Source organism: Lissotriton vulgaris, chromosome 2_1, assembly GCF_964263255.1.
Source record: "Lissotriton vulgaris chromosome 2_1, aLisVul1.2, whole genome shotgun sequence".
NCBI classification, from domain to species: Eukaryota; Metazoa; Chordata; class Amphibia; order Caudata; family Salamandridae; genus Lissotriton; species Lissotriton vulgaris.
Genome location: NC_141687.1, coordinates 213,823,806 through 213,848,698, shown reverse-complemented (window position 1 = coordinate 213,848,698; position 24,893 = coordinate 213,823,806). Strand labels below are relative to the sequence as shown.

The following is a 24,893-nucleotide window of genomic DNA, read 5'->3' as shown; positions in this document are numbered from 1 at the left end:
CAGGCGCCGCGGAACCCGCCGGAGGAGACAGGGCCCTCATGGCCACGAGGAACGCCTCTATCTCCTCAGGCGTTGCACCTTGCCCAGGGACCCGAGGGTATGGGGCAGGTCGCGCCGGCAACTCCCGCGGAGTCGCAGGGTTGGGGTCACCCGAACCCCCGGCCCCATCGCACGAGCGTCGGGGGGGGAGTCGGGGGTACGATGACGACGCCCCGACTTCTTGTGTTTCTTACCTGATGAACTCGACGAGTGATGTCGACTTCCGGAGCGCCCGGCGCGGCTCCGCGACCGCTCCCTCAAACGCTCCCTGGACCTCCGGCCGGACCGAGACCGTTCTCGACGTGGGGCCGACACCCGGAGCTCGAGTAGCTTGCGGGACCGCTCCCGCCTAGCTTTACTAGTCAGAGCCCGGCAATCGACGCAGGAGTCAACGTCGTGGTCGGGGCCCAGGCACAAGAGACAGTCGGTGATGGTCCGTGACCGACATCGTGCGGTCACAACCGTCACAGTTTTTGAAACCGGGCATCCTACCAGGTACAAAAGATAGATATAAGTTGAAATAACTTGGTCAAAAGACCGGGTACCGCTCTTCAGATCTGCGTCCACTGGCGCGGAAAAAAGAAGAACTGACGTCAGCGCGCGGAGGCGGCGTCTATGTACTCCAGCGACGTCATCACGGCGCACGACGCCGACGACGGACGTGTAGCCGCAGGAGACGCCTGCAGACGACGCCTACCGACGCGCAAGGGTACTGCTACGCAAAAGTTTCCGGATCCAGACTGACGCCTGGGGTTATTCTAAGGTAAGGAATCGAACACTAACGTGTTTCTTTCAGATATGGGTGTTGTAATCATCCCATGGATTAGGTGACTGAGGGGGACTATTGGTCCCTGCTGGGTAATGTGCACCTCCATCTGTGTCATCGGAGTCTGTGTCTACATCATCTTGTGGATTAGGGGATGGTGTAGGTGAATGGTGAGGTGGAGTAGGTGTAGGAGGGGGAACAGTATGGGGAGGTGGAGGAGAAGGCACCCTTAATGGAGAGGTTGCAATGTCTCTTCTTTGGAGGAGGAGGAGGAGGAGGAGGAGGAGGAGGAGGAGGAGGAGGTGGAGAAGGAGGTGGAGTAGGTGTAGGAGGGGGAACAGTATGGGGAGGTGGAGGAGAAGGCACCCTTAATGGAGAGGTTGCAATGTCTCTTCTTTGGAGGAGGAGGAGGAGGAGGAGGAGGAGGAGGAGGAGGAGGAGGAGGAGGAGGAGGTGGAGGAGGAGGTGGAGTAGGTGTAGGAGGGGGAACAGTATAGGGAGGTGGAGGAGAAGGCACCCTTAATGGAGAGGTTGCAATGTCTCTTCTTTGGAGGAGGAGGAGGAGGAGGAGGAGGTGGAGTAGGAGGAGGTGGAGGAGGAGGAGGAGGTGGAGGTGGAGGTGGAGTAGGTGTAGGAGGGGGAACAGTATGGGAAGGTGGAGGAGAAGGCACCCTTAATGGAGAGGTTGCAATGTCTCTTCTTTGGAGGAGGAGGAGGAGGAGGAGGAGGAGGAGGAGGTGGAGTAGGTGTAGGAGGGGGAACAGTATGGGGAGGTGGAGGAGAAGGCACCCTTAATGGAGAGGTTGCAATGTCTCTTCTTTGGGGGAGGAGGAGGAGGAGGCACCCTTAATGGAGAGGTTGCAATGTCTCTTCGGAGGAGGAGGAGGAGGAGGAGGAGGAGGTGGAGGAGAAGGCACCCTTAATGGAGAGGTTGCAAAGTCTCTTCGGAGGAGGAGGAGGAGGAGGAGGTGGAGGAGAAGGCACCCTTAATGGAGAGGTTGCAATGTCTCTTCGGAGGAGGAGGAGGTGGAGCAGAAGGCACCCTTAATGGAGAGGTTGCAATGTCTCTTCTTTGGAGGAGGAGGAGGAGGAGGAGGAGGAGGAGGTGGAGGAGGTGGAGGAGGAGGTGGAGTAGGTGTAGGAGGGGGAACAGTATGGGGAGGTGGAGGAGAAGGCACCCTTAATGGAGAGGTTGCAATGTCTCTTCTTTGGAGGAGGAGGAGGAGGAGGAGGTGGAGGAGGTGGAGGAGGAGGTGGAGTAGGTGTAGGAGGGGGAACAGTATGGGGAGGTGGAGGAGAAGGCACCCTTAATGGAGAGGTTGCAATGTCTCTTCTTTGGAGGAGGAGGAGGTGGAGGAGGTGGAGGAGGGGGAACAGTATGGGGAGGTGGAGGAGAAGGCACCCTTAATGGGGAGGTTGCAATGTCTCTTCGGAGGAGGAGGAGGTGGAGGAGAAGGCACCCTTAATGAAGAGGTTGCAATGTCTCTTCGGAGGAGGAGGAGGTGGAGGAGAAGGCACCCTTAATGGAGAGGTTGCAATGTCTCTTCGGAGGAGGAGGAGGAGGAGGTGGAGGAGAAGGCGGGAAACATCATTAACAACGAAGGCAGTACTACGCGTAACGTTTACAACGAGGCACTTACCACGTAAACGTCTTTCCAATGCGTATGCCTTCAACAATCGTATTTACCACGAACAAAAAAAAGCCGAAGAATTAAAAAGGGGGGTTGGGGGGGCCCCCCCCCCCCATAAAAAAACAATCCCGCCGAGCCGAAGAAAACAGTGTCATAAGAGAGGAAGCGGAATAAACTTCCGCTTCCTCTTTATGACGTAAGCACGACGTGGCAAAGAAGATGAGGGGAAACGAATTCCGTGGTAACGCATGCGTGGAAAAGGCATGGGTTGCAACGGAATTCGTGGTAACAACATATAACCGGAGAAGGCACCCTTAATGGAGAGGCTGTAATGTCTCTTCGGAGGAGGAGGAGGAGGAGGAGGAGGTGGAGGAGAAGGCACCCTTAATGGAGAGGTTGCAATGTCTCTTCGGAGGAGGAGGAGGAGGAGGCACCCTTAATGGAGAGGTTGCAATGTCTCTTCGGAGGAGGAGGAGGCACCCTTAATGGAGAGGTTGCAATGTCTCTTCGGAGGAGGAGGAGGAGGAGGCACCCTTAATGGAGAGGTTGCAATGTCTCTTCAGAGGAGGAGGAGGAGGAGGAGGAGGTGGAGGAGAAGGCACCCTTAATGGAGAGGTTGCAATGTCTCTTCGGAGGAGGAGGAGGAGGAGGCACCCTTAATGGAGAGGTTGCAATGTCTCTTCGGAGGAGGAGGAGGAGGAGGAGGAGGAGGAGGAGGTGGTGCTGGCGCATCAAGTGGTCTCTTTTTGGAATTGAGAGTCAATTGACCAGCCATAGGATCCTTGACAAGAGTTTTTTGGTTAGGATCAGGTGTGAAAAGTTCCTCTGAACAGGGCAGATCCTTCGGTGTCGAGGTTTTCGACTCTGTAGTTTTTTTCGGCACCGAGTCGGTAGCTGATTTCGGTTTAGAAGTGTGCCCTTTTGAAGTGTCCTTTACCGGAACTGGTTTCATCAGTTTGATAGGTGTTGATCTATGCACAGTGTGCAATCTGCAGCTCATATGCCTCGAACATAAGCTTTGATCAACATGCAGAAATGTATTATTGGCTACTCTAATTAGATTCTCCAAGGCTTAGCCTTTTGGACCCTAAAGTCTCATTCCACAGTTTATTTACTATTCTCCTTCAGCTCACTGACACCAGTCACCCCATCTTCCTGTCCATTGTAACTGTGTTTTTACGTGCTATTTTTTGCTCCACCAGATTCACCATTATTTGTATCTTTAATTCCGCAATGATTTGCTATTCAAGATACAGAAACAATTTTTTTTTAATTACAGTTTAAGCAAATGTGCTCAAATGTACTCATCCTGGAACGTCCTGACTGCCTTTGTTTGACTTCTCATTGAAGCCCCTTAATAAGCCTGGAATAGGGAATAATAATGAGGATTTTTGTGTCTTCTTTTTGTTGTAGTATTTGTTTCACTAAATACCTAGCAATTAATGCCAAAGATTTGATTTATATTTTATTCTTGCTTCATCTTGTCAACTTATCAACATTATTTAAACTTTATTGTCAATTAATACTTTTTGTATAACTGTGGGTTGTAGACAGTGTTGTGCTTATTACATTGGCTGCGTCCTATCACTGTTTGAATTTGTGAATTGGTGTTAGTTGAATTTGACTTTGGCGATGACTCTCAAATTTATTGCACTATTTTTACAATTCTTGTGTGGTTTCTCTCAGGTGGTGTCCAAGCATGCACATCATGTTTTTTCTCCATTTTTGCTTTTTCCTTTACATCTTTTCTCAATCTTTTGTTTTGTTCTTGTATCCTCCTTACCTTTTTAACAGACTAAAATTGAGCGAACAAACCAGATACATTCGGATAGTTTTGATCTACAAGACCATAAGACTGACCACCTTCCTGGTCACAAAGCTACTCATTGGAATTTCTTTCTGCTTGTGCCTAACTACTAGATATACAAAATATAATTTTACTTAAGCTGTAACTTAGAAATCTTACTTCGGTCTCTCCAGTGTATCCTGTAGCCCACCCCCTTTTAACCTCAACTAATCACGTGTAGCACCTCCAGTTCCATGATATACATATACAGCATTTCCTTTTTGTTTCAGGAGTAGTGTACTTCATTATGCACTTACATTAAATCAGCACTTGATGTTGAAATGTTTAGCTAAGAATGTTTTTCTCGTCTCCATTAGTTTTTTCCCTTCCCCACTTGCATTTCTTTGCAGCCTTGAAAAAGCCCTAGGCGTCGCCACATACACTTGTTGGCTGACCATGTGAAATTTGTGTAAAACAAAATTGATATTTCATAGATATCAAGGAACAATAAATATTACCTGTGCTTTCGAGCTTTATTAGTGAGTACAACTTCACTATATACTATGTAAGGTGCAACTGAGCGTTCATTCATCCTCTGTAGTGAATGTTGTCTATTAGCTAGGTTTAAGGCCTATACCTAGATTTGATTAAAAAACTACCTTAAATCACAACTGGTGAATAAGGTAGTTTCGTACTGGCCAAGAGCCCTTTCCTTTCTTTCATTATGGGAATACAGCCAATTTTTGGACCAGGGTGTGGCGAGATCATGAGAAAATTAGTTTTGTCAGGATTGAATATGAGGTAATGTTAATTCAATTCAATAATAACTTTATTTTGGCCAGTTTGACCATAAAAGCACATGTACAATAGCATACGATTAATTTGCTGTAAAATAAAAATAAAAAAACCCGGTATATGCAGTTTTGGAGTTTAGATAAGTCATACCCAGGTATGGCCGAGAACAGTATAAAAGACAGCACAATCTATGGCAGCAGCTAAATGGGTGGAGGTTCTATTCATGTAAATCACTAACAGTCAGATGTAAGAAGCAGTAGCGGCCATTTTAAAGTGCATGTGCAGAATATACAAACAGTTCAGCAGACAGAATTTGAAAGATCAGAGCTTCTCTTTTCCAGTAGAAATGTTCAATTCTCAATCCAGAATATCAATAGATTCATATTTTTAAAACAGTTACACCATTAAAATAGTTCTAAATTAAGCAACTAATTCTTTTAAAATACTTTCATTTGACAACTGGTGTACAGGAGTTTTTCCGTCATTTTTTAAAATTATTTTTAAAAATACTCTGCGAGTACACTACATAGAGAATAAAAAGCCGGTTACCAAATATACGATGGGGAGGCTAGTACCATGTTTCAATATCCTGAAGGCTCAGAATAGAGCCTGGTTCCTGGGTTTCAACATATCTGAACCAGCCACCGTTTTCCCGCTTTAAGGTATCCGGGGCAGCAAAAGAACACATGGTAATCTGATTCTGAGGAAGAGTCCCATGCCGGACACCCCAGAGTTTGCAAGCCCCTCCATTTCTTTGTAAAGGAGCGGAATGACAGCACTCCATATCTAAATTGTGGTAAAGCTTCCTAGCAGTTGCCGGCTTAATGTCGTTCTGTGCCGGCACTAAACTATACCGATCCTTAATTTCTAAAAAAGCTGCAGTTAGTTTGCCTTCTAAGGGATTACTGTGGAGTTGGGCCAATTTATACTCCCAATAACAGTCCTTTAAGTCTTTCCTGGACACTATAGCACATGCCTTTTCTGAATTATCCCAAAGATTACCCCGCCCCACATTCTCTAAAGTATGTTGAATGTGAGAGAGCCAGGGTAATCTCCCCGTCCTGGTAGACTCATCACCTCTCTTAGTTCATCCCTATATTCTGCAAGTTCTGGGGTAACCCACAGACGCCGCCAGAATAAAAGGGGTCTGAGATGGACTTCTTCCGCAATAGCCCTTACCCTCAGGACCAATCGGGCGGCGTGAGTTGGGAGCTCCAGGGGAGACCAAACAGTTGCCTGAGAAAGGTATTTTCTATCCGCGTAAGACTGTCAGAACAACGATGAGCCCACATTTCTGCGCCGTACAATGCCGCTCCCCTGGCTTGAACCGTATATATTTCTATTGCTGGGTTCACAGGTTTATTGGTGGATTTTCGAAAACCCTTTGTTAGGCCACCTGCTGTTTGCGCTAGTTTCAGGGTTGATTTTTTCATTTGAGCCCCCCAATTAATTGTTTCTGTGATAGTTATGCCGAGATAATCAAAAGCGGATACTCTCTCTAGAAGTTTAACATTTAGACGTGGATTTGATTGGATACTTTTGGCTGAGTTAAACATCAAGAATTTCGTTTTTTGAAGGTTAATCTCAAGCCCTCTTTCTTTTCAAAAGGCGTTCAATCTGTTTAGTACCCTCTGTATCCCCATGGGAGATTTTGATAATAAGAGTGTCATCGATAAACATCGTAGCTGGAATTTTAGCGTGGTGCCAGCTTGGGGACGTCTAGCTTTTTCTCAGTGAGTAAGAAATTGACTAACTCGTTTATAAACAGGCTGAAAAGAGTTGCGGCAAGGACAAGAGTCAGGGAAATGTTAATTCATCTAGACCTGTATGTTACTGAGAGTTGATGCCAGTCATGTGTCATTTTGGGAGAAGATTTTCAAGCATAGTTGGTTGTCTTCGGCATATTGGTGGTAAAGTGCAATTCTTCTGTGATGCTGCTAGTTTGGGTTGCGCTTGGAGCACTTTTATGCTTTTGATAGCTGTACTTGTTTAGGTGTGTCATTACTTCCAAACTGTAGTTGAAGGGATTGAAACAGAAACCGTTCAATACGCAGAAGCTGTCCTACCATTTACATGTGTAATCCTTTCCTTGCATTGACAAGACATTTTTAGAATGCATGACATTTGCAGCACTTTGATGTTTTGCACCATGATTTATTCCTTTAACTGTGTGGTTTTTAGTTGGACTATCTCAGACTTATCAGCATTATTATTACATTATTAATGCATTGTTAGCAAACAAAGAACATCTCTTGGGGCAAGTACTGTACTGTGCACCGTGGCTGTCCTGTGCCACAGACCATAAGCATCATTGTGATACAGAATCAACAGCAGTGTATCTGTGTGTGGATCTCTTATTGTAGGACGGGATTTGGCATTTGTTGCAGAGGCTATCTGCACATGCATAAGCAGGTGAACCGGGTGTGGAGAACTGTGGGGTGTGGAAGTGTGTGTCAGCACCTGTCTGGGCGTATGTAGAGATGGGATAGTCTTAACCCTCTGTATGGCTAAATCTGAATCGATCATATTTGTCTGTCTTACTGACAGCTGGTGCATTAATTAATTGTGCAGAGTATTTGAACTTGTGCCTTTCAATATGCAGAGTATTTGAACTTGTGCTTTTCAAGTGGTCTTTACATGATGTGTTTATACTCACGCTTCAGTTCTATGCTTGGGAGCAGAGTGAACTATAGGTCAATTGGGTTGGTAGACCTCGATTGTAGAGCTAAGTAGGGAGTACGTACTTACAATCCCCAGAGCTTGCTGTGTTTGAATGGGTGTATGGACGTAGGGAAATGAAATGCTGCCCATCGTGTGCTCTTTCCACTCCCTCTCTGCCGCCTACGTTCTAGCTAAATTCTAATATTTGGTGCAACCAGCACCTCAAGTTTCCAAATATAAATGCAAGGAAAAACTAATTTTGTTCTAGTTGTAATCCTGGTTAATTGTAAATGTTTACCTAAAACATACAAGTTGAAAACTAGTAAATATGCTACAATACCAAACAAGATGTGAAAAATGTCGCAAAGTTATCCTAAAGAATGGTCGGCTGAGAGGAAGCCAGTGATTGCATGTTAATTTTAGTTTCTGTTGTGGCTGCAGTCTGTAAACACGAGCACATCTTCGGGCAGCATTGTCTGTCATCGTCCTTGTAGGTGAAATATTATGCATCCTCTCCCAGGCGGAAACCGAGCCCTCTCCAGAAGAGCTGCGATTGGAAAGTCAGGTAAATTGGAAGGAAAGACTGCCGAATGAATTGGTAATAACAAATGGCCAGAAATTGAATGTTTTTTTACTCTGATTAAATATATTTAGAAGTGCACCCAACTGCTGCTGAAAATAAGCAGTATTTGAGAATTAATGCGTTTAGCAGGGCAGGGGGAAGGTGGCATTGCGTGAGGCAGGACGAGTGCTACAAGTGAGCCTGCCTGCGTGCATTAGTGTGCCTGCAGATAAGAAAGCGTGAAAAAACGAGCGTAGCCATGGGTCAACGGGGGGCAGGCAGCTGCAATATGGGCATGAGTTAAAAAAAAAAAAACTAGTGCATCTAAAGAATGGAAGGACCGGACCGGTCACCCGTTTAAATCAGTGAGTGGCTGCCTGAGCCTTGAAGACACGGAAAGGAAGGGGGTGGGTACACTGGCTGGTCCAGTTGAAGCAGCGCAGGTCGTGCCTGCACGAAGAGAAACTCAAAGAAAAGAGTGCTTACAGACAAAATAACATGTACCATGTATCAACCAAAGTAAAGGGGCCAGTAACCATAGGAGGTTACAAATGAAGACTGGGTGGTACTAAGGAGGGACTAACAAGCCTATTTACAAATCAGAAGCCAGCATTTAGGAAGGACACTAACACAAGCCAATACCAAACATGGGCGGAGAGTGGGTAGAGGCTTCTCTTTCCTACTGCACTACAGCCGTCTCGCTGTGCAGCGCATGTGCGCTGACTCAGGTTCAACCTAAAAAAGGTGCATCTCAAAGCAAACAAGTGTTATGACCCCTATTGCTGCGCATGCCTAGGGCTTTCTAAAGGCTTCAATAATATTCAGACTATTCAAAGGGCATGGTTGCAAATTATTAATACAGTTGCAATGAGTCACTCATGGACAGCGATTACACTTGCATTGCAGTTTGCCTTGCACGGTTACTGCGATACAAGTGAGCTAGTGCTTGAATAGTGAAAAGTCATACGACTAGTAATGAAAAAAAAAATATATATATATATATATATATATATATATATATATATATATATATATATATATATATATATACATATACATATACACACACGCTAATGGTAATATTGTTGCTAATAAATTATTGGTTCAACGTCATCTTTAAGGGATACTGTACTAATTGGGAGTCCCATCCTGCATCCACCTCCAGACCTCCCGAGGCGTCTCCGGGAGCAACGTTAATTTTAGTGACTTTCTTGTTTGGAAACTTTTAAATTTGCCTACCTGCACTGCTCTTTTAGCGCTCTGGACCTAGCGCTCTGATCCTCCCTGGCTGCCCCCTCTCCTGCACGCGACCCAGACCGCCTCCGCTGATCGCCCCCTCCTTGCCTGACTCGCAGTGGGACGGGCGGCTCCACCATCTTGGGCGGGTCTGGGCTCTGCGCTGCAGTTCTTTGGCCCCTCCCCCCCTGGCAAAGTACTTTAGGCGGTCGGCTGATCGCGCGCCTATTCTGCATCCACCTCCAGACCTCCCGAGGCGTCTCCGGGAGCAACGTTCATTTTTGTGACTTTCTTGTTTGGAAACTTTTAAATTTGCCTACCTGCACTGCTCTTTTAGCGCTCTGGACCTAGCGCTCTGATCCTCCCTGGCTGCCCCCTCTCCTGCACGCGACCCAGACCGCCTCCGCTGATCGCCCCCTCCTTGCCTGATTCTCAGAGTGGGACGGGCGGCTCTACCATCTTGGGCGGGTCTGGGCTCTGCGCTGCAGTTCTTTGGCCCCTCTCCCCCTGCCACAGCCCCCTGATCCTCCTCCCCCATGTGTCCCTACATTATGGCTACTCATTCCCGGCTGCGCAGCGGACGAGCGCAGCGGGCGCGACAAAGGGGCGCCGAAGTTGCGCCTAAGTTAAGCCCGTCTGCGCCCGTCCGCGACGGGCGGGGACCAGGGGCCACACACTCTGCTCCTCTTTTGGTTTATACTTCAGCTCAACTCATAGCTCTCTCTGCTATCTCCTCACCTTCCCCCTCACTACTGCGACATCTTGATACATTCGGCATTCTCGTCTCTTCCCCTTATCACCCGATCCCGGTCTCTCATAGCCCTACTCTTCCCTCTGTTGACCCCCCTCCTGTCCCCCGTCCCTCCCCTGTTCCTAATGTAGCCTCTGCTTACCTGCTCAACACCCGCTCTGCAGTCAAACACCAGACGGCACTTTTCAACCTTTTGACCACCGATTCCCCAGACTTCCTTTTCCTGACTGAAACTTGGTTCACCGCCGATTCCCTCCCCGATCTTCTAGCCATTCTCCCCGATACCCATTACGCCCTCCGAGCTGACCGTCCGGACGGTAAGGTTGGGGGAGGTGTGGCGATGATCATTTGGTCGATCTTCAAATTTCAACTTCTTATTCACCCCCCCATACCCAACGTGGACTACTTGGTGGCCCGCTCCCTTAACCTTTCTGCTCACTGTTGTCCTCGTGTACCGTCCCCCTCAATCTATGCCTTCCTTTGTAGCCTCCCTTCAGGACCTTTTGGCCACTCTGGTGGTCAACAACTCCTTCCGTCCTTCTGCTCGGCGACTAACTTTTGGCCGGGCGATCCTAGGGAAGATCTTCCCTCTAAAGACTTTTCTGCCTCCCTCCAGTGCTTAAACCTCACATCTCATGTCACAGTCCCTACCCACGCCCAGGGTCACATCCTGGATCAAATCTGGTCCTCACGTCCTGTAGTTTCACCTCCCTCTATATCCCCTTGTGTCTGGTCAGATCACTTTAATATTTCCTTCTCTATTCACTTGGGCGCGGTCCACAAGCCCCCTCTTCCGAAAAACATTCTAGCCCGTAATTTGAATCAGACCGACCTTGATTCCCTCTCGCTTACCTTGGCTTCCTCTGCCCCAGACCTCACTGATCTTTCTCTCGAATCCCAGGTCAACGCCATTAGCACATGGCTATCTTCCTTGTGTGATCTAGTTGCCCCGCTTAGAAAGATCAAGGCGGTCCGCCCCTAAGACGCGCACAAATGGTTTTCTCCAGAGCTTAAAACGCTTAAACTCAACCTTAGGCGGTCGGAACGCCACTGGAGACGGAATTACTGTCCCTCTTTGCGCGCCAAATATAAACTACTTCTCATCGAATATAAAAAAGCGATCCTAGTGGCTAAAACCACATATTTCACTGAGAAAGTAGCTCTCTCTGCTAACAAATCTCGTGAAATCTTCTCCCTGGTTCACAATCTTGCCACCTCTGATCGCTCCACCCCTAGTTTGGTCCCCTCACAGTCCCTCTGTTCCTCACTTAATGATTTCTTCATCGACAAGATTGTGAAGATTGAAGCCAACATCCCCACTGTGCCTCAACCACGTCTCACTTGTCTCCTTCCTCCTCCCCCTTCCTCTTTCGCTCTCTTCCCCCCTATTTCCCTTGATTTATTTCTAAAACTTCTGGTCAAAGTCAAGTCTGGCTCTCCCGCGGACTGCGCGCCGGCACGCATTCTTAAAACTCTCTTCACCAACTGTCCCGCCCCCCTCTTGCTCTTCTTAATTCCTCTCTGGCTCTTGGTTCCGTCCACTCTTCTTTTAAATCCGCTATAGTCCTCCCTATCCTAAAAAAACCGGTCTGGATCCCTCTCTCCCTTCTAGTTTTCGACCCATTTCCCTTCTTCCCTATCTTGGCAGGATCCTTTAAGCCCATGTTACCTCCTGCCTCTCCACTTATCGAGGAGAACGACCTCTTGGCATCCCATCAGGCGGGCTTCCGCCCGGGCCACTCCACGGAGGCGGTGGTCCTGGCAGTCTTGGACGAACTCAAAGGGAAGGCCGACTCTAACCTCCCACAAGCCCTGGTCCTTCTCAATCTGTCCGCTGCGTTTGACACGGTTGACCACTCCATCCTTCTCGACCGTGTCAGCGCAGCGGGCATTCGGGGCGCGGCCTTTTCTTGGCTCGCGTCCTTCCTTCAGGACAGGTCCCAGGCGGTTCACCTCTCCGGCTTTTCTGCCCCTCCCCGCCCGGTGTTCCCCAAGGTTCCTCGCTTTCCACCCTTCTTTTCAATCTTTATATCCATCACCTCCCTTCTTGAGCTGGGGGTCTCTGTGTATAATTACGCAGATGACCTCCAGCTCGTTTTTGACCTTTCTTCTACCCCTGATTCTCTCCCCAAGTTTTGTTCCACCTTAGTTTTTATTTCTGAGTGGATGAGCGCTAACCACTTGAAGCTCAATCCAGACAAGACGGAACTTGTCCTCACTGGTGGTCCCTCGAACCCTTGGTCTCCTGCACACTGGCCCCTTTCTTTTCGTCCCCCCCCTTTGCCCGCCTCCTCTGTTCGTACCCTTGGTATCAAAGTCAGCCATGACTTATCCATGCATAGTCAGATCAGTTCTGTCGTGTCTTCTTGTTTTCTGTCCCTCCGTCTTATCCGGAAAATTTCGCGTTTTTTTTCCACCGACGCACTTAAAACTATGTCATGGCCCTTGTCACCTCTCGCCTCGACTATGGGAATGGCCTGTACGTGGGCATACCCGCCTACGAAACCAGCCGACTCCAGGCCACTCAAAACCAAGCTGCCCGCCTCATCCTCTCCCTCCCTAAATCCTCTCATATCACCCCTGCTCTCAAGTCCCTTCATTGGCTTCCTGTCCGTTTCAGATCTTTCTTTAAACTGGCCTGTTTAGCCTTTCAGGCTCATTCCCGCTCTGCTCCCCTGTTCATCACTTCTCTCATCTCCTCTCATGCCCCCAGCCGCACTCTTCGTTCCTCTTCCCTCTCTCCTCTGCATATCCCCCGCTTCCGTAAATCCAGAACGGGGGGTATTCGGTTCTCAGTCCTGGAACAGTCTTCCACTCTCCATTCGTTCCATCCCCATCTACACTCACTTCCGCAAAGCCCTCAAAACCTTCCTTTTCTCTTAGGCATTCCCCTCCTAGTCTCCCTGGGTTCCCTCCGTGAGCTTTGATCAGGTCCCCAGCGCCAGGCGCCAGGAAGCCGCTTGGCCGCAGTGCGCTTTACCAAATATTTTTTTCATTTCATTTAATTTCATTCAATAGAGCTATGCATTATGTCAGAGGGACATAAGGGTCCTCTTGCCTTGCTTGGAGAGACAAAAAGCACAAGAGTCAGTAATGGTCCTGATGGAGAGCCCGCTCGTGGCAATCCAAGAAGGCATGGGTGAGCGTGACTGTCTGGTCATTCTGGCATCCAGGAAGATGTTCCACTGCAATGCCCACTTCGTTCGAGAAGACCAAGTTCCACAGCGTCTTTGACTCTTCCGATTGTGAACAGGACATTGTTCCTCTGTTTTGCAATGTTATACATCAAGGTTGTGTTGTCCGTTCTGATTAACACAGCTTATTTGTTAACCTTTGAAGGAATGATTGAAGGCCCAACCTAATGGCCCATAACTCCATGATGTTTATGTGGAGTTGCTGCTCTGCCAATGACCATAGGCCACTTGTGGACAGCTCTTGCAGGCCTCCCCACTCTTACATGGACACATCAATCATCATTACTCTAATTGTGGAAGGTTGGAATGGAAGACACGCTTTGAGGCTTAAACAGAACATCCAACCTACCACAACATGGTTGAGCCTTCTGGTGACTTGCATGGTGTTGTTCCAGGGCACAATTACCTGTTTCAACTAGTGATCTAGCTCCTGCTGAACAGGCCTTCTCCAGAGCCTGTAGAGGGGAACCAGGCAGTAGAAGATTACATGAGACCTAGAAGGGATGTGCATGTCTGGACAGTCACAGCGAGTTTGGAGCAAAATACCTTTGCCTTAGCCGGAAGGTTTCGTTACTCTTTTCTTGGATAAGCTTTACCCAGCTGAGTGCCCAAGACTGCCATCAAGAAATGCAATCTTCTCATAGAATGAATGAAAGATTTCTTGGTGCTCAGTGTCAGTCCCAAGTTCCTGAAATAGGCTGGCGCAGAAAAATGTAAAGGCACAAGCCACTTCCTTTGATTGAGCTTTGATGAGTCAAGTACAGGTATATGTGGTGATCTTGTGTCCGGAGGAAAGCAGAGCCAGGCACTTTATAAAAATCCAGGACGCAGATTTTAGCCCAATGGAAGCACTTTGGATTGGTAGTGTTGGCCAGCCTCAGACAACTGCAGATACTGTCTATGTTTTTGATGTACTGGGACATGACAATATGTAACCTAAAGATCCAAGGAGGTGAAGTACTCCCCTTCCTGAAGCATAAGAAGGACTTCTTGCAGGGTTACTGTAGGAAAGTCCCCTTTTTGGACATAGTCACCCAGGATAGACGGCTTTACAACACTGTTCACAAGTCTCTTTCCCAGACTACTTAGGCAGGGAAATATCTGATAATAACCCACTAATACATTTGATTGGGAAAGAGCCCTTCTACTCGTCCACACCATGAGCCTTCAGCTCTCCATGTTGAAAGACCTTGCCTAGTTAGATGCCCCTGCAAACCAAATTCAAGGCTACTTCACATGATGATGGAAGTACCAATAAAATGGGAAGCATTCAAGGTAGCAATCCGAGGATAATGTATAAAAGCAGTGGGGACAGCCATAAAAACCCTGCAAAAATAACCTGGATAGAATGGAAAACAGTTGCATTTAGACAGGTAAACAACTAGTCACAGACACGTTGATGCAGGAATCCCTAATCAAATGTCATTAAAAAAAACAAGTCTGGTTGCGAAGCTCTGCTACAGACAGAATGGCACATACGTTCAACAAATCTGGCCATCTTTTGGCTTGAAAACTAAACAATGTAACACAACACTTGCCTATAACAGCACTCCGAGACGAGTAAGGGACCTTGAAGTACCATGTTATCACTCAGATCTTCTATGGACTTTACAATCAATTATAGAAATCAGGGCCTGATCAACATACGGCACCTGAGAATGGTTTTCTGTATGACCTAGTTCTTCCTCGAATACCCACAAAAGTCAGGGAGAAGACCCTCATCACGACCCAAGAGGGCACACCATCCATATGGGACCTGGCAACCAGGAAGACTCCAGGCACGGAGGTGCTCCCTTGCACCCACATTGGTCCAACTACAAGAGGAGGGTCTAGTAGAGGGTAGATTCACGCGGATTTACGGGAGGCCCCTCTGGTTTTGGATCTTAAAATCAATGTGTAATCCAGCAGTTCCTGGCTCTAAAAGACATATTGCGATATTGAACACTGACCACTCCCCTGTTATTGCTGTAATCGTTTTTGTTAGCATTAGGACTCTGTGCACTTTACCTCTGCTAACTAGTGGTAAAGTGGTTGTGCTCTCTCCCTAAAACATGGTAAAATTGGCCTAGACCTTATTGGCATATTTAACTTACTTAATTCCCTAGTATGTGGTACTACATGTACCTAGGCCTGTAAATTAAATGCTACTAGTGGGAAGCAGCACCCACACATTTAAAGTAGCACTGCAAAAACATGTCTCATGCCTGTCACTGCAGCTTGCAGTATAGTTTTGTATGTCTACAAGGCAAAATAAACCTGTTGCCAGGACTGGCCCTTCCCTTTTTAATACTTATAAGTCATCCCTTAAGTACTCTTCATATTTTACACTGTACACAGCTTCCCAGACTGACAAAGAGGAAGTGTTCAAGCTTGTGAACATATAAAAGCTCCAATGTTCGAGAAGTAAGTTAAACACAAGCTTATATTGGAAAAGGATAGTAAAATTCTCACTGTTTACACAACACTTTCAAATAGTGTCAGTGTGTAAGGAAATTGGCATTATATTCCAATACCATACTACACTTCAGTCTGATGACAAAAGCTAAAGTGTTTTGGGTTTGCAATTATGAAAACAGTGCATACTGAAAAAGGAAAAAGTATCAGTCACAGCAGTTTTAACTGTGCGTGCATCGTCCAAAGCGTAATTAATTTGTCTTGCTTTATTCTGAACCTACTGAAATCTTTCTTCAATCATATTTCAAGTTTGAGATATTTTTATTTATATATGAATTAGAAAGTCTCTGCCATATTATTCCCTTCTTTTTGAAACTTAGTTCAATACACAAAGTTACCCTACTTTGCAGCCACAGAAATAAAACAAAGGCAGACCTGTGTCAAAATAATTGACAGCAGTTTGTCCCAAACTGCTTAACATTTGACCTTTCTTCAGACACATTAAATGCTGTTAGAGAAAAAAATTCAAAGACCTTTTTATTGCTCATTTGCTATTTCTGCTCCAACAAGTTTATCAGGGGGTACTGCAGCACCTCCTGTACCCATATTTTGAGCATCTCTGGGGACTCACCTTTGAGGAGGATGCAATGGAATAGTAACGGGCCTGGAGGCGTGGTAGCAACTCGCAAAGATGATCAATTGGAGGCCGGAGAGATGGTACATCCTCAAGAATTGCTAATATGTTTCTTCTGGATTCAACAACCCAATTGAGGTACAAAGCCTAAAAAATAGCGTTAAAAATATAATTTAAAAACCTGTACTTTAAATATTAGTTATACATCATAATGCATTTTAACTTCAGAACTTGCTGCACTTTGCTGACAGCACAAATGTTGCCACACTGTACATACTCAGACCTAATCTAGGTTGTATGTTTAAACAACTACTACCGGAACCACGATTGCCTAACCACGATTTATCTTAACCACTACCTTTTTTTAGCACGACTTCCTTAACCACGAAATGTTATATCTCGTTTTTGTCCATTAGATGGCACTATTGTAATTATAATAATTCTTGCGTGAACCTTTCTTTTTTAAAAAACGGATCTAAATGTATTATCTTATTATTCTTTTACAACGCATACCGTTATCTCTTTTTTTTGTATTTATCATTTTTTTGTGGGGGGAGACCCCCCACTCCCCCTTTTATCCCTTAATTCTTTGGAGTGATTTTTTACAGGTGCAGAGTGTAGTGGAGAGACTCGTGGTTTAGGGAAGTCGTGCCTAATGAAATTCGTGGTTTTTGTAATCCGTGGTTCCGGCTTCGTTGTTCAGGTAAGTCGTTGTACAAACTCCCGCACTGTAGCAATCTTCATTGAAGTTGTGAATGACTCGCCCGCCTCCCAGTTGGGTAGGGTTAGACATTGGAAAACCAATACAATACACTGCTCATCCTGAAAAAGAACTGATTCTAAGAGACAACTGCCAGCAGAAGGCCTCATGTGTAGGGGACGTTCCTGGCATCTTAAAGAGACTGGGTTTTTTCAAATCAGTTTTCAATGTAAGCCTATCAGGCTGCATTTATTCCTACATTTTAAACACGTTTGCCCTTTTTTTTGCAAATCAGATACAGCAATGCTGAGTTTGAACTTTATTGGGGGTTCATCATTACTTCCTAGAAACAAATTAGGCTACTACAGGGTACTGCTCATAATCACATAATTTGCCATCTTAAGCTTAAGAATGTACTTTTTGTTGCTACGTAATGTGCTGCATAATTTAGTAATTTCTGCCAAATTGTTTGATTTTCAGCTGTTGCTTAGTTCCAGTGGCCATGCTTATAATTTATGAAACAGTTCCGGAAACAAAGCAGCAATGCTTGTAAATGTCAAACGTTTCAAACTGCACTAGTACAGCAAAATTTGTAGCACACCTATACCATCCTACTTGAGCCTCTATGAGCAACAGCTCCACAAAAAACTGGGTTACAAGTGTTATGAGTTGGCTGGTGCATGTGTATGGAAAAGTCAAAACCTGAAGGGTGTCGGTGGGATTTGGAGGTGGTCCTGCTCAATCTACAGCGGGCTAAAGAGACAACACATTCTTAGTTCAGGATGCAATGGTGAGCTCCACAACATGAAGTCAACTGGAGACAAGAACAGGTTTCAGTCATCAGACTGGACACGGATAGGCAGGAGAAAGATTTCAAAGTGAGGGATAATGTGTATAAACTGGTCCCCTGCAAGTAAGATCTCTCGTCATTTTGGATTTAATAAATATCAATCCAGAACATGAGTATACCCAGACTATAAAACACATTGTTTTGGAACCACTTCGACGTGTCTTTTACCCAGTCTACCTTTGACCTGGTGTTATAAAAAACTTTCTGTTGTGATGATTGTATGTGTGCCAGTTCTGGCAAACCATTTTTCTTGCTTTTAGTTAATGTTCTGCTGTTGTTATAGTAACTTGCCGTCTAGAAAGCAGGCACTTTCTTCACCTACATTCTGATTTGCATCCTCCCCTTTATCCTGATGATAATAATGAATAGCTATAATACTTTCCCTTTGGCGTGGAACTGTATGCCACCTTTCATCGTTCTCAGTCACAAAACCAAAACCTTTGGTCCATCTTTATGACATTCATCTGCAGAACATATGTGGTTATATCTCAACAAAAACTCACCTTTCCTTCAGCAGCGGAAGAAGCCATTTTGCGAAGATTTTCTTGCTCCTTGGGGTCAGTTGCATACTGTGCCAGCTCATAGAGCACGTTAGTACGTGGAGGATTGGTGATGTCCAGGTAGTAGGTCAATGCAGTGCGGTAAGTGGTGGGGCAGGGGAAAGGATGCTTCTTATTGGATTCCTCTGAAAGATGCAAGATTAATATACAGAGCAACTATTGAACTTCCTTTTTTTTTTTATTCATCAAACATAAAGCATTTCATCTTTCATATTATTTCCGTCAGTTTATAAATCACAATCTTAAATAAGTAGAAGAAAAGGATACATACAATATATCTCTTCATAATAAAATGACAAACTAAACAAATTATCCATTTACTATTAGACTACAGAAAAGATGAAAGAGAGAATAAAGGGAAAATTATACTCTTCTTTAGTCATTTTCCAGCCTTTGTTTCCAATCAGTTATAGGAGCCCATATCCTATTCCCCAGTTGCTTTATCTTCCGACCCTTTTTATCGTACATCGCTTTTTCTAATATATATATATCGCTAACAACCGCGATAACCATTGTTAGAATGTTGGCGGATTTTGGTCTTTCCACATTGTTGCGACACATAACCGACTTAATGCCATTGCTAAATATATGAATTCATATTCAGGTATTTCTACATCATCCCTGGTAACCCCTAGAACCATTACTTCGTTTGTTATATTGATTTTAATCCCTAATTCTCGATCAAGGAATTTTTCTATTGAGTTTTTAAATAAGTCCAGGGCTGGACATGCCGCAAACATATGTATAGTGTCTGCCTGCGAAGCTTGGCATCTAGGGCAGACAATCCCCGTTGTTCCGCCCCATTGAGCGATTCTGTGCGGTGTATAGTAGAGCTCAAACAGGGTCTTATTTTGCTGAGCTTGTAGGTTGGTTACTTTTAGCACTGAATTTAATAGTTGAAATGATTTTTCGACTTCATTGCCAGTTAAGTTTAGCTTAGTATTCCATTTTAATACAACCCTTCCGCAGTCATCCTCCTTAAGCTGATTCAGTTCCCCATAGATCTGGGATATCGAGCAACCCTTTTTATCTCTTAAAAATTCCATGATTTCCTCTCTCTTATAATTGATATCCCCTCCCTGTTTTTTTGTCAAGGCTGATCTGATTTGTAAATACTTGAAAAAGTCTCTACGATCTAAGTTATGTAGCTGCTGTAAATGCTCAAATGTCATAAGGCCTGTCGTATCTATGAGATCGCCAATGGTTTTTACACCCAATGTGTCCCATTTCTTCATTACTTGGTCATGAAATATCGTTGGTAAAAGTTGGTTCTTAAATAAAGGCGTATAATAATTCATTCTCCCCATTTTTATTTTCTTCCTAAGGGCAGACCAAATTGATATTGCTGATCCAAGGGTCTTAAACTTAACTTTTTTATAATAACTGGCTTCATTAAATGTAAGGAGCCACTTGTTAGATCCCTTGATTAATAACACATATGTATCAGGGACACTATCCCCCCTCTCCATTGGTCCTCCATATTCCCCCCCCACTAACCCTCTGATATACTGCAGGACAGCCGCCCAGTAGTAAGCCTTGAAGTCTGGGACCGCAAGGCCTCCTCGTTTCCTTGGTAATGACAAGAATTTTAGTGCTCGCCGTGTTCTGCCCTTGGCCCATATAAAGCGGTTTACAACTCCCTCTATTTCACCGAACCAATTATTATTAAATTTCAGCGGGATGGTTCGAAACAGATATAGTATCTTAGGCAGAAATATCATTTTTATTAAGTTGCAGCGGCCTATTCTTGTTAAATGCAGATTATTTAATCTGCCTAGATCCTTTTTGGCCTTTTTACTCAGCGGCCCCAAGTTCATTTCGACTATCTTAGAGAGATCTGAGGTTATCGTTATAACTAGATAAACTGCAGATTCCGTTATTCTTTGATCTGCCATAGTTATTTTTTTATTAATTACAATTTGAGTTTTACTTTGGTTTAATTTATAACCCGACAGTGCCCCATATAAATTTGCTTCTCTTTCTATTTCCGATATCGCCGTAGCCGTCTCAGCAGATGTTACAGCCAAATCGTCAGCATACCCTAGGATTTTAGTTTCAAATCCATTCAGCAAGATTGGTTTAATATTCACATTTAACTCTATCTTTCTGATAAAAGCATCTATATAAAAGGCGAAGAGCAACGGGGAGCAGGGGCACCCTTGTCTTGTTCCTCGTCCAATGTTTATAATCCCACTCTGTTCTCCCATTATCCTGAGTCTTATCGTCCGATCTTTATATAGGGCACTTAACGCTTTGATGCAAATATCGCAGATGTTTGCCTTAGCCAATGCCGTCCAAAGGAAACCCCACAAGACCCTATCAAATGCTTTTTCGGCATCTAGCAATATTAAAGCCCTAGGGTCTCGTGAGGCTGCCGTCCCATCAAACATCGTGCACACTCTTCTAATGTGATCTGCCGTGCCCCTACCCGGGATGAACCCATGTTGTCTCGGGGATATAATTTTGCCTATGACTGAGCTTAATCTGTTGGCCAAGATCTTGGAATAAACCTTCGTATCACTGTTCATCAGGCTTATAGGCCTATAGGACCCAGGTTCTGTTGGAGGTTTATTTTTTTTCAGGAATACCACCATTGTTGCCTCCCCCCAGGACTCTGGAGGTGTTGCTCCTTTCTGTATCGACCCCATAAGCTGATAGAGATCCTCTGCTAAGCTGGATAAGAACATTTTGTAAAATTCCAGCGGGATAAGATCAGGGCCCAAAGCTTTTCCAGCTGGTAGATCTTTGATTGCTATTTGTATTTCTTCTATTGTGAAATCCATTTCCAACCTTGCTTTATCCGCTGCTGTCAACTTCTCGACTTGTGCATTTTCTAAATAGCTTTCTATCTCCCCGCTATCAACGTCAGTGTCAGGATGATATAAATTCTGATAAAAATCTTGAAAGATTGAGCAAATCCCCTTTGGTGTGGTGGCTGAAAGCCCTCCCTCTGAGATAATTTGTAAAATTTCCCCTTTTGTTGCCGCCTGTCGGGTTCTAATGGCTAGTATACGACCAATCTTTTCACTGTACTCGTACTGTTCCTGCTTCCATGCCATGTACTTTCCTGCTGCTTTAACTGCGAATTCCTCGCCTACAACTGCCTTTGCTATTCCCAGTTTTTGTAATATCTCTGTTACATCATGTTTGGCCCTGATTGCTTCCGTTACTTCTTCTTCAATGTCAGCTATTACCCTTAGCTTTCTCTCTATTTCCTCCTTTTCTGTCTTATTTCTCTTCATAGAGAAACTAATAGTTTCCCCCCTTATGCCAGCCTTCATGGTATCCCAGACTATTGCGGGAGAAGCGGAGCCTCTATTCAGTCTTAAAAATTCTTTTAACCAGCAGTCCATCTGTGCTACATACTTGGGATCATATAGCAAGGCTCTCTCGAAGGTCCAATTAAATTTTTCCCTTTGCTGATTTGTAATAGAAATATCCAGGACCAAAGGATTATGATCTGATATCACCCGTGGTAGCTTTCTTATCTTGATACTAGGTATCAATGCAGGTGAGATCAGAAAATAATCCAGCCTGGCAAGAGATTTATGTGGCATTGAGTAGTATGTACTCCCTCCTCCACCAGTATTTTGCTGTTCCCATGCATCGACAAGTCCATTGTCTTGCATCATTTGCATTAGAGCCCTGTGACTTCTCTTTTTTTCGGCCCGGGAACCTAGCAGGATCGTTTTTCCACAGCCCATGAAGCCCATTGATATTCAGATCACCACAGACTATGATGGGTATAGGCCAATTTGCCAATTCTACATTAACATGGTCTAGGGTCTCTGGGTCGTCTACTGTTGGAGCATAGATAGAGCAAAGAGTGAAGCTAAATCCATATACTTTGCATTCGATCATAGCCCATCGACCGTATGGATCTGCCTTTTGTTTTTTTACTGTTATGATCCTGCCCCGTGCCAATATTACCACCCCACGCGTCCTATGCCCTTGTGTGGTACATGATAATAACTGGTATCCAAGCTGTTCTAGCAGAAATTTGCGAGATATCTCAATATGAGTTTCTTGTATACATACAATATCTGCCTGTACTGACCTTAGATATTCCTTCATCTCTCCGTTTTCTAGCGTCATTCAAACCACATATATTAATTGTGACTATCCGCATAAAAAAATGACATTTTTCCCCCATTTTCCTTTTTCCCTTCCCTCTTCCCCCCTCCTCTATATGTTTTCTTGATGATGATTTTTTCCCCTTTTTTCCCCCCTCCTTGCCCCCCCCCCCCCCCACTGTCCCTCCCCTAACCTCCCCACTCCTGCTGAGGCAAGTAGACCTAAAGTCTCTGTGATGGTGTCTGACTACCAGTCTCCCTCTGCCCTGCATCCTTCTGTATATGCTTCTAGTGTGCTATACTATTGTGCTATACATTATTCACCTTTCCCCCCCCCCACCACATCCGTGCTTCTCAACTGTATACATAAGTGACCCTGGCATTATGCATCCATTTGTTTCTAAATTTTCATGCCCCAATAAAAGGGGATCATGTTGTAGTATTTACTGGGCCACTTGCTTTTAATGTGTCAATATACGCCTTTGCTTGTACTTCGGAGGTGAAAACTCTGACCGTGGATTTATATATAATCTTCAACCTAGCCGGATTCATTAGATATGCCTGTAGTCCCATTTGATGGCATGGTTCCAATAGTTCTCTCAGTCTCCATCGCCTTTCGACTGTCGTATGGCAGTAGTCCGGGGTTGTGAAAAAGGATTGGTTGTCAAATGACCGCTTTGCGTTTGGTCTGGCTTTGGCGTAAATTTCCTCCCGCAGTAAAAAATTCCCGAAAAATATCAAAATCGCTCGGGGCCTCTGCTGTTTCTGGGTTCCCCCCTGGGTTAGGGTTGGATTTTTCTTCATGGTCATGGGAAATCTATGCACTCGTTGAACTTCCCTGTCCCAATCCCAGTGGCTTAGCTCCGGGAATGCGCCGTTCAATAGCTTCAATACATAGGCTCTCACGTCATCCCCTTCCTTCCCTTCCTCTATGCCCAGGAGCCTAAGATTATTCCGCCGCTGGCGATTCTCTAAATCTTCCAGTTTCCATTGGATGTCAGTTAGTTGCTGCTCATGTCCTTTTACTTTGGCCGCATCATATACTTGCTGATCTTCCAAGGTGCTTGTGCGATCCTCAAGATGAGATACCCTTGTTTTTGTGTCTGCGCAAATCTTAGCCACTTTTTTAACTGAACATTGCAGGTTCTTGGTTGCCAGTCGGTTTTTCTTCCCCTCAATCTTTGTTGCTTCTTGCAACTGCTTTATTGAGTCCAGTATCTGCTGCAATGGGGGGATTTCAGCTTCTGACCCGGCTGTGCCACCCTGCAGCGTATGTTCCAGATAGGTGCCCCGTGTAGCGGAGTAATCCCACTTTAAGGTGTTTGCGTTGTTGGCTCCACTGATACGTCGTTGCCCACTGGATGCTTTCTCTTGTGACTGCGTATCTCTTTGTCGCTTTGACAGCCTTTTTCTCCTGGTGACTGTATCCCTCTCATTGGGGGAGGCTCTACTATTCCCTGAGCTGGAGCCGAGGCTCGCGTCTGTTAAGTTCTCCCCCTCGCCTGTCCCAGATGGGGTATCCTCAGACCCGTCAGTGACTGAGTAAAAATTGTCCGGTATATCTAGATTGTCCTCCGCACCACTCGGACCACTGCTTGCTGTGAGCTCCTGGAGAAGAGTTTCAGTTCTTAGAGCCCCTGCATCATTTATATCCCGCGGAGTAGCTGCTTCCGTCTCCTCCACTCCCACTTCTAAACCATTCTCTTGGTTTTGCGTTGGATCTGATATCAATCCTGGCTCTCCGCTTTCTTTATTTAGTTCGTGGGCCTCCACCATCTCCCCCCACTGAGTCTCTAGGTTAGCTTCCTGCATATTACTGACTGTCAGAGGGTTTTCTTGCATACTTGCGTTATCCTTTCGTGTAGCCACAGTCTTCTCTTTTTTTTTCTCCAACGCTCGTGGGGTTTTCTCAACTATGTGGACAGCATCAGTTGCATCAGATGTATTACTTGGGATATTTTGAGCCACCGGAGAGAAATATCCTGTAATGGTTTTGGAGCTCATCCCCGCATTGGCATTAGTAGAGATAACAACGTTGACCTCGCTAGTAGAGCTTACTACGGTCCCTGGGGTTGGTGCCCCCCCTCTCTTTCCCCTGATATTGCTATGTGTCCCAGTATCATTTGTAACCCCACCGCTCTCACCTAGGGTGTTTTCAAAGTCTTTGTCCTTTTCCTTGCCTCTCCCGATTTCCTACTGGGTCGCTGCCTGTTTAGGAACACCTTGCTCAGCATCTGGGGCTTTTCCTTTACCCCCTCTTG

The 24,893-nt window shown here is 45.4% G+C and overlaps 1 protein-coding gene across 4 annotated transcripts in view; it reads right to left on the bottom strand.

Annotated features, from left to right (window-relative positions):
* POR (cytochrome p450 oxidoreductase) overlaps window positions 1–24,893 on the bottom strand; it is a 532,686-nt gene that overhangs the window by 55,864 nt on the left and 451,929 nt on the right. For all 4 annotated transcript variants that reach the window (XM_086954766.1, XM_086954764.1, XM_086954765.1 and 1 more), the window contains 2 exons: window positions 18,503–18,684; window positions 16,447–16,596 (listed from right to left, as the gene is read on the bottom strand). In XM_086954766.1, the coding sequence (XP_086810892.1) occupies window positions 16,447–16,596; window positions 18,503–18,684 (332 nt within the window). The remainder of the gene's footprint in view (window positions 1–16,446; window positions 16,597–18,502; window positions 18,685–24,893) is intronic.